The following is a 9,411-nucleotide window of genomic DNA, read 5'->3' as shown; positions in this document are numbered from 1 at the left end:
CTTAATACCAAAATCCAAAGATTAATGGTTATACTGAGGCAGATGTTGACATTTGATATTGAGCAGTCTCTCATGCGTAGCAAAGTCTATTCTAATGTAGAAAAATGGACCAAGAGCAATTTGCAGTCTAGACAAATGTTAATACTCAGCCTATTTTTCATGTGTTCTTAGCTGATGTTTTCATTCTGTCAAAAGCTTTTTTATAAAAAAAAACTTTTGGCAGGGTGAAGCTAAATACAAGCATAAAAGAAATAGAACAAAGAAAAATGTAAAAAAGGGAACCTTTAATTGCATTTGTGGAATAAAAGACAGCACCACATGGACAGACATAAGCATGTTTGAATTATTACATTAAGCTAGGCACAATAACACACAGCACTCAGCACTAAGTATATCATCCATAACACATGTTCAGCATCTACTGTTTTCTGTCCAAAAAGCACATTAGCAGCGACAGGCAAAATCATAACTGCTCTGCCACAAATACCCAGAAATGGATTTGATTTCAGCTGCTACATACTTACAGTACATCTTAACTGACGTGAAGTAAAACTATGTAGTTATTTACTAAAATGTCTGCTTGAAGAAGTACACCTCAGACAGAGTATAGTGAACGAACACAGACATATGCAATTTCGTGACATGTTTTTATTGTTGAGGTGATTACTAGTTAATAGTTGGTTTAAATCTGACACAACGTGCTTACTGTAAATGAGCTAAAATGAGAAAATGTAAGAAAGGACAAGGCTTATATGAAATGAGACATGTTTGCCACAACTTCTTTAATCAGAAATGACCTGACAGTACATATAAGAAAACTCCATTAGCTGCAGTGAAGACTATGTCTTTTAATGAATATTCTCACATATAGCAGCACTCATATTCTCTCATTTTAGTGCAGTTATGGTAATAACATTGCACGAGATTTAACCAGAAATTGTTAAAACGTAAGGTTTTCGAAGACTGTATGAAAGAAATAAAAACCAAAGAGTATAGCTAGTTTCTAACAATATAAATCATCTTTTTCATTAGAATTTTTTAAAGATTATTCTTAGATCTAGAAATTATTCTTCTAGGTTCATTTAAAAAATAAATAAACATCATACCCAACCCCCAATAAACTATTATTTTATGTTAATGTAAACATATTCAGATCTTATTTTCAAGTGACTGTGATTCTAATTTAACACTAGTGATGGTTTTGGCAACATGCATATACGAGTGTGTGTGTGAAATTTCAAGCTTTAACTAGAATTGTGTTTTTCTCATTGTGAATATGAGATAGCTCTGATGCATAGATCATTATGAAACATAGAGGGAATAAGTTTAAAAAAGCACCAATATAACCATATCAGCTTTTTTTAAAACCTTAAGAGATATCTGTTTATATATGTATGTTTGAGTGAAACGGTGCTGTCACACTCTGAAAAAATTAAAATAAATGAACCATCTGAAAAACAGGTACCTTTGTAAGTTGCTATGTTTATGTATCGCACATATTTGCCAGTGCCTCGCAACTCATATAGTTTTTTTTGTAAATTTTCAGTGTAGTGTTGTGAGTGAATCAGAATCAGCTGACTCATTAATGAACCACAGTACTGTGAACCTCTGATGCCCTGAATAAACTGCTCGTGTGGCTCAAAAATTAAGAGATAAGCCCATATTAAGGGGCAAAAAACAACACAAAAACAAAAAATATGCAGACAGAGCTGCTAGCATCAAGTTAAATGTGCCCTTTTAAACTCTCTGTGTATCCTGCTTGCTGCTGTTTTTGACCTCGTGTTTGTTTTGTTGTCACAGTTCTTACAGTTAAACTGACGTACATGTGGTTTTAAACCCTGCTTCACCCTCAGTCTCAGAGTGCCCCCTTGTGGTCAAACAAGTGAATGTCCTCTCCCAACTTTGAGTGCTTTGTGTTAAACATCTGACCTCTACATATTTCCTGAAATTGTCCATTTTGCTGATTGTGCTCCCTCTGAATGTTTTAACCTTAATTTTTATCTGTAAAGACAGCGGCAGGCAGCGGTGTGGTGATGATGTTGGTGTCTTGGCAATGACCTCCGGCCCTCTCCAATCACCAGGAATACAGGCTGCTGCTTGCAGTTACAGGAGTTCCTCACCGCCTTTTGCTGTCCAAGATGGCCCACCAGTCATCCGACCAAGACACTAGGCGCCGCTGAGCGTTGTTGAGGGAAAGGTGCTTGTTGTGGCAGGCGGTGAACAGGATGTGTTCCCATGTTGGTTTGGGATCCACGCCTGATAAGGAGACACAAACATTACGTAACAGAAAACCACATGAACTTCACCATATGGAGCCTAGACACGGTTGCTTTAGAGAGAGACACAGTGCAACAGCTGGCTTATAATGTGCACATGACACCCACAAGACAAGGATTTTCCTCCCTGGTTCTTTCTTTCATGCATGTTTCATGCTGTTAACAATGGTGATATTTTTACAAATATATTTACATTCTGATCATGTTATGTCATTGCTGCTTTTTTGTCATTTTTTAATCTTCAATTACATAAACATTATGTTCTTTTAAATATCAAAAATACCCCAACGGAGCACCTGCACTGTTGTATTTCTCAGTATCATTTACTGTTTGCTCATGCCGTGTTAAGGTCATGTAGGAGTTATCGTAATTAAGCGTTTCCAACTTGTAAATAACGTTCATCACATCTTTTCTTCTTCTTTCATATATGTATTTATTTGGTTTTCCAGGATTATCTTTTGCCAATTCTCCTCTTTTGTTCATTCATGTTTCTTATTTCCTTGGTATCTTGTTAAATCGTGTTGTATTTGTTAGTGTAGTATTTGTTACTAGTTGTTGTTACTCTCAGGTTGAGAAGAGGTTGGTTACTGTGACTTCTAGACGTCGCCTGTCACATCTGTCTAATTTCTGTTGTCTGGTTTTTGTGCTGTTGTATGAGTGCAGATAAAAAAATATGATCAAAGCCCTTAAGAAGTTATCATGTAATATAATGAAACCAAAATGTATAGTATTTTAAATCCTCACACATCAGTTATGATGCAACCTTTGTGAGGTGTCAGAGAACTTGACCCCTCAAAACACTCCTCCCCTGAACAGTGATTGTCTAATCATGGCTTGACAACCGTAACTAGGCATGACAAGTTTGTCAAGCTTTGAGTTTCCTCACATGTTGGTATGGTGTGCATGTTGCTGTAACAAGAACCACAATCTGCATTTTAACTCTTGGGTGTGGTGTCATTTTAAGCGCTTCCTGTCCAGCTAACTACCAACTGTAGTAACCACAACACAAATTACACATCAACTGTGTAGTATTTCCCGTATTAGCGTGGAAGCCAATCCTGTATGCTATCAGGGTTGTATTGGTATCATTAGCAGCTCTTCTCTGCTCGTTATTGGATTTAGGGATGTTACAGCAGCTCACATTATGTTTGCCAAACACGCAGTTAATCCTCATCCTGTAAGCCTTTTCTAATGTTAAAAGTGAAAACTGTTTACAGGTACAAACTAGCTAAGAGACTTATCCCTCATTACAATTATAGGACTAACTGGCTTTAACCTGTAATACAAGAATAATGTTGTTTTTTTCATTTACATGTCTTCTGTATAAATCTTTAGCTGGTGAGGATGCTAATTTTTTTAACATGCAGCTTTAACCTCAGTCTTCTGGCATGATATGTATGTAGCCATCAAATGCATATTCATGTCCCTTTTTACAGTTTATAATAAACATAATAAAGTTAAAAATAATAATAATATGAAAGACATAATAAAATAAACATTAAAAAGTCAACCGGAGACACATTCAACCAATTTATGGAGCTAACGTTAAAATTATTTGGCTAGCTAAGAAAACTTGCTTTTGAAATCTCCAACAGTCATCAGGAAACATTAAAAAGTCAAACGGAGACATTGTTTTCAAGCAATTTAGAGAGCTAACATTAGCATTATAAGCTAGCTAAGAATACTTGCTTTTTAATGTTTCCTGCTGACTTAGAACTTTCAAAAGCAAAAAGGAGACAGTGTTTTCAACCAATTTATGGAGCTACCATTAGCATGGTTAGCTAGCTAAGAAAACTGACTTTAAAAATGTTTCTCGCTAACTGTTAGAGATTTCAAAAGCAAAACGGAGACATTGTTTTAAAACCAATTTATGGAGCTAACATTAGCAGTATTAGCTAGCTAAGGAAACTGACTTTTTACTATTTCCTGCTGAATGTTAGCAATTTCAAAAGCAAAACAGAGACAGTGTTTTCAAGCAATTTATGGAGGTAACATTAGCATTATTAGCCAGCTAAAAAGCTTGCTTTTGTCTACTTATGTAGACCTTGACGTCACGTCAAGGTCTCACTTTTTCATAACTTATTAAAGCTTTTGAGGGGTCAATCATTGTAAAGTGTGTCTACCATAGCAACAGTAACTAAGAATGACGGCTGCTTGGCGAATGGTCAGTTGTTGATCTGGGAGCTGCATTGTCATCAATATCAATATAAAACAATTCTTAGTATTATTACAATAAAGAATGTCCATTTATTGTCATTGTAAATTGTTGAATGGATTAAAATGTTAGTCAACAAGCATGAGATGAAAAACTGCATGAGCGTGAACACAAATAAACACATGCACACAACCCTCACCCAAGATGTCGGGCTTGTCGTCTATAAGGAGGTCTCCGGAGACCACAGTCTTGTCTCTGGTCAGGATAACCTGCTCCAGAAAGTCATGGCCCAAATGCTTTTCTACCCAGGCATACTGTAAGAAATAAAACACACACACACACGTACAGCAGAGAAGATCGAATTAGAAGAAGGAAACACATTGATCATTTCCAAAGGCAACAGAATAGATTGTTGATCATAAGAGAGCTCACCTTCTCAGACGGACAGTGTTTGTAATGTTTTATAGGGCTGGTGCAAATAAAGACATCTGTGCTGCGGGAAGAAAAAGGAGACAACAAAACCAGAATGGAAAAATTACTCAAAAAAACAAGCAAACATTTTCATATTCCAGCTGCTCATGCTTGAAAGATACATTGACTCTTTATCATTTGAATTAATAACAATAATGGGGGAAAACAAAGAGGTAGAAAACAAATATGAGATCACACTATACGGTTGATTTCCCTGATAAGAAAAACAGGTTCATACAGGTGCCGGTAGCTAAAGAAACCCATTTATTCCCACCAGGAGAGGAAATGTAAATACACAGTTTCATAACTATGACGACTATTTTTAGATGTTATTCCACTGTGTTGTGCGCCTCTGAGAATGCAAGAGGAAACGTCAATCAAAGGCTTCTTCGTATTGACTCACGTTACACTTATACTGAATGAAATACAAGAAAGGACTCGTTCCTACAGATGCCAGTTACAGGACACTTTGACCATGTTTCCGTCATAGATAAGGCAGCTTTTAGTTGGAATTGTAACGCTAACTTCACAGATTGTTTGAACATACTGCAGTAGGTGTTTATGAATATTCAGGTTGGAGTTACATCTGGAACAGCATTCAAAAATCACTGGACGCTATTGATTGGTTATCATTATATGTCATAGTACAAAAATAATTGGTCATAATTAATTCTAAGTAAAAGAGTCTAAAAAAATAAATGAATGTTACTTTGCATTATTATGCTATTATACTATCATTATATCAGTGGTATAAAATGATCGACAATTGACAATAATATTGTTTATCGCGATTATTTCTGAGACAATATATCGTTCAACAAAAGTAGTTATGGTAAAAGGCCTATTTGTCATTTTGTGAGAATATAGAGTTGTAACATTGAAAGAAAAAAATTCCAGTTTTATGATTATGAAGGTTACTCTGACCTGTGTGATTGAATGTGGTTAGCTTGTGTTAGTGTGTTTTGCATGGTTACTTTCCCCTCGTCAGTAAATAACTCTGGTGTCTTCTTGCGGGCTCTCATCTCCGCTCACCTCCCCATTCGCACAGAAATATGACTCTTCTGTTAGCACCATTCAGGACTGACTCACTGAAAAGTTTTTAGGGAAGCAGTTGTGCGCTCTAGCTGCTCTTTAACAGAGGTCAGGAAGTGAAGCGGCCACATAAAGTAAGTTTAGTTTTTGTAGAGAAATATAGAAATGGCTGGACTTGTTGGTTTGGCTAATGGGGCTATAAGTGTCTGTCAGATGGAGCCAAGTCTGAATGGAATCTTAGCTACATCTGAGCAGAGTATTAACATTCACACACTGCACAGCATAATCCGGCAACCCCTTCATATCATTTCCAGAAAGTCATAAAGCCCACTGGGCTGTTATTGTTTTCTGATGACGTGACAAGCTTGTGTTTGATGCCTGTCAGGAGAAGTCCTCACTGAGTTCCAACCGCTGCCTCAGACCACATCTGGTTATGTGACACAGAAGTGGTTTCATTGTTATTTCAGAGTCCTGAAATCTTTATGAGACAAATCTGTAACTCCAGATCATCCATGCCACTCATAAAAGCTGACAGACTTCTCTCACCTTGAAATATTATGATTTGTTCATTATTTTATGGCTCTACTGTCCACATACTTGTATTTTTTCTCAGTATATGACCACTTTATGCTGATATTCTCTTTCCTAACGATGGCCATAATAGTCAGTTGTGAGAGGTGTGTGGGTAAAATCAGATATGGTTATGTATTTATCAGACTGCTCATCTGAAGCCTCGTGTTTCGTGCCGTATTTAAACCCCTTAGAGGTAAATACTATTTTTTCAGTTCTATTTTCAGCATTATATTTCTATAACAGATGATTGAACTGCAAAAATAACCTTACCTATCCATCCTGGCCATCTCCTTGATGGCCTCTATTGCTCCTGGCAGGGGCTCCAGCTCTATGAAGAAATCCTTGGACTCCCAGATACTAATGGCTTTCTCCTGGAGTAAAAACACACAATCATACAGGCGGCTTATTATCAGCAGCGTACATTGATCAGGTGTATGACGGCATGCGTGCTCCCACGTGAGTGTGTGTACAGCATGTGCTCTACGGGAAATACGTGTCTTTTCAAGGTCAACTAGACCCTCGGTTGTCCAGAGGGTTAGAAAAAGCTGATATTAGAATGAGACTGTGCTAGGTGTATGGACATGGATCTGTGCTAAACACTTTCTGGGTCTATTTCTTCTATGTTGAGCATGAACCTTGCACCTTGTTCCTAGTGAGTGGTATGACATCAGGAGATATTAATAACAGAAATAATAACAACAAACTCAAGGAGATATTGTGGGCTAGGTCATAGGTTAGTACACATTTTCACACTGAAGAATAAATATAGATATGTTGTACCCGCTCTTGGCTCTCTGATGACATTGTACCTGAATCCTAACATGGGGAGATTTAATGTCTTGTATGAGCTGTTTCTGCTGGTTTACTGAATATGGACCAATACGGCAACGCTGTCAACAGATGCTATGAAGCACCACTTTAGTGAGGTACAAGCATTACCCCCCATCCTCAATCAAAGGTAAAACATAGTCAAGATGCACTTTCTACAATAGTGGTTCTCAACCTTTTTCACATCGAGGACCCTTAAACTGACACGAATAAGACCATGGACCCCCATCTGATAAGATTTTGTCCCCAGGTCTGTGCTTTTAGATTTTTTATTACAGGAAGTGTATGAAACCCATGATTAAAAATAGTCACTGTGTTACTTATGGGTGGAATAATAGTGTAAATAATACATTTTGTTGGGAACACTCTGGGACTTAAGGGTCCCTGGAGGGCCCCACTTTGACAACCACTGTTCTGCAGTATTTTAGTGGTTGCATAAGGCTACTTCTGTATTTCTATTGATGACTAACAGCATGTACAGTAACTACATCTGTGTGAATGCTATTAACTATTAATGTACACATATACTATGTCTTCATGTCACTTACACACAGGTCACTCCTCAGCTTCCCGTACTGCGTCGACACCCAAAACCCTCTCCTGTCCTCCAGGGTGATGTAGGGATCGTCCGGATACCTGGCCCGATACTTCTTCAAGAAACCCCCCTCGAAATCCGCCAGAACCCCATCCATATCAACCAGAACCCGCAGTCTCTTACCCGAAGGAGAGGAGGAAGAGGACGAAGGCGACGACATGTTTACGCAAATGCTCTTAACCGGATCACGGAGCAAAGTTTTCCCTCTTCCGAGTAGGCGGGTTGTACCGGACAGCAGTAACATTGTTGACTCTTTGACTTGAACGGTAACAGAACGTTAACGTTAACCGTCTCCAAACTGGACACACTGGGAAAAGTCCGCATAGGAGTCGGGGGAAAAAATATTCGTCTGTGTTATTATTGGTCTGTTGGTGAGGGTTTTTGGGGTCACTGAGAGCTCAACTTTAACACTCTGGGCGGGTCAGCTGCAGTGGAGCTAACAGTCTATAGCTGACTTTAGCTCGGACAGGTCAAATGTGACGGGCCCTTTAGCCTCAGTGTGGTGGGCTATGTTTGCATCGTCTGTCAGTGTGTACTAACTGGCCGCCAGCTATCCACCTTCTTTTTCAAGCCCAATGCCTCAGTGGCAATGGCTGCTAGAATATGTTGAACTAAAACGGCACACAGTGACTAACTCTGCAGTGCAGTTCGGCTCGCTGCAAAGATTGGTTAGTAGAGCAAGATGTCTCACTGCGCCGTTTTTTCCCTCCAGTGTGTAAAATTCATACACAGTAATAAGTTGTGGTTGACCCTTATATATTGTTCATATTCTGACATTTCCTGGTGGTACACAGTATTTGGTGACCCATCAGATTCAAGTACACCATTTCCTTATGTATTACCAGCTAAACGTACTTAAAGTACTAAAGTAAAAGTACTAATTTCACTTTAGTACTTTAAATAGGATTTTAAATGCAGGATTTTTACACAAAAGTATTTTTAGATGTAGTATTGGTACTTTTACATAACTGAGTACTTTTTCCAACACAGAAGGTCACAGAATCTGATGAGGAACCAAACACGGTGTAACACCAGTTTAATTATCCCTTTATAATTTGTACCTGAGATAAAATTTGAACCACAAATGTATTTTCATCCATAGATATGTTATCAGTCTTTAATAAATGAGAGATTGATCCTTTATTAATGATCCAGAGTGGTTTTTTTAGGTTTGTTTGTAGAGAAAATCCATTCACAATCACACTAAATTATGATCTCATGTTATGTAAAACAATAGAACGTGGCAGCTATAATTATTCCTATTAATTTATGAATGGTTAATGGTAGGTTTTATTTTAACCATTAAAAATCTTCAATTAACACTAACCCAGAACACCCTCGATGAACAAAAATGTGTTCAAGTTGCACAAATATTGAAATATTTGTATATATTTTTGTATGTACTGGGTCACTTTAAGTAAATGAATACAATTCCAGGCTTAAGGAAGGTTTGTTTATTTTTTTCCTCATCACAATTTCTG

The 9,411-nt window shown here is 37.7% G+C and overlaps 1 protein-coding gene across 1 annotated transcript; it reads right to left on the bottom strand.

The window, feature by feature from the left end:
• Positions 1 to 270: 270 nt before the first annotated feature.
• On the bottom strand, positions 271 to 8,573 carry LOC134003777 (5'(3')-deoxyribonucleotidase, mitochondrial-like). The gene is made up of 5 exons (XM_062443111.1): positions 7,884 to 8,573; positions 6,778 to 6,878; positions 4,864 to 4,924; positions 4,631 to 4,745; positions 271 to 2,256 (listed from the first exon to the last, which is right to left on the bottom strand). The coding sequence occupies exons 1-5, from the start codon at positions 8,172 to 8,174 to the stop codon at positions 2,117 to 2,119; spliced, it is 708 nt and encodes a 235-aa protein (XP_062299095.1). The 5' UTR covers positions 8,175 to 8,573; the 3' UTR covers positions 271 to 2,116.
• Positions 8,574 to 9,411: the final 838 nt, after the last annotated feature.

Source organism: Scomber scombrus, chromosome 21 (assembly GCF_963691925.1).
Source record: "Scomber scombrus chromosome 21, fScoSco1.1, whole genome shotgun sequence".
NCBI classification, from domain to species: Eukaryota; Metazoa; Chordata; class Actinopteri; order Scombriformes; family Scombridae; genus Scomber; species Scomber scombrus.
Note: the sequence above shows the minus strand (reverse complement) of the source record. Positions and strands in the feature narration are given on the sequence as shown.

Coding starts and splice junctions, on each gene's coding strand:
- LOC134003777 (XM_062443111.1), bottom strand. CDS start 8,174: ATGTTACTGCTGTCCGGTACAACCCGCCTACTCGGAAGAGGGAAAACT. Junction 4,925..6,777: donor GAGATGGCCAGGATGGATAG/GTAAGGTTATTT, acceptor TTCTTCCCGCAG/CACAGATGTCTTTATTTGCA. Junction 4,746..4,863: donor AACACTGTCCGTCTGAGAAG/GTGAGCTCTCTT, acceptor TATTTCTTACAG/TATGCCTGGGTAGAAAAGCA.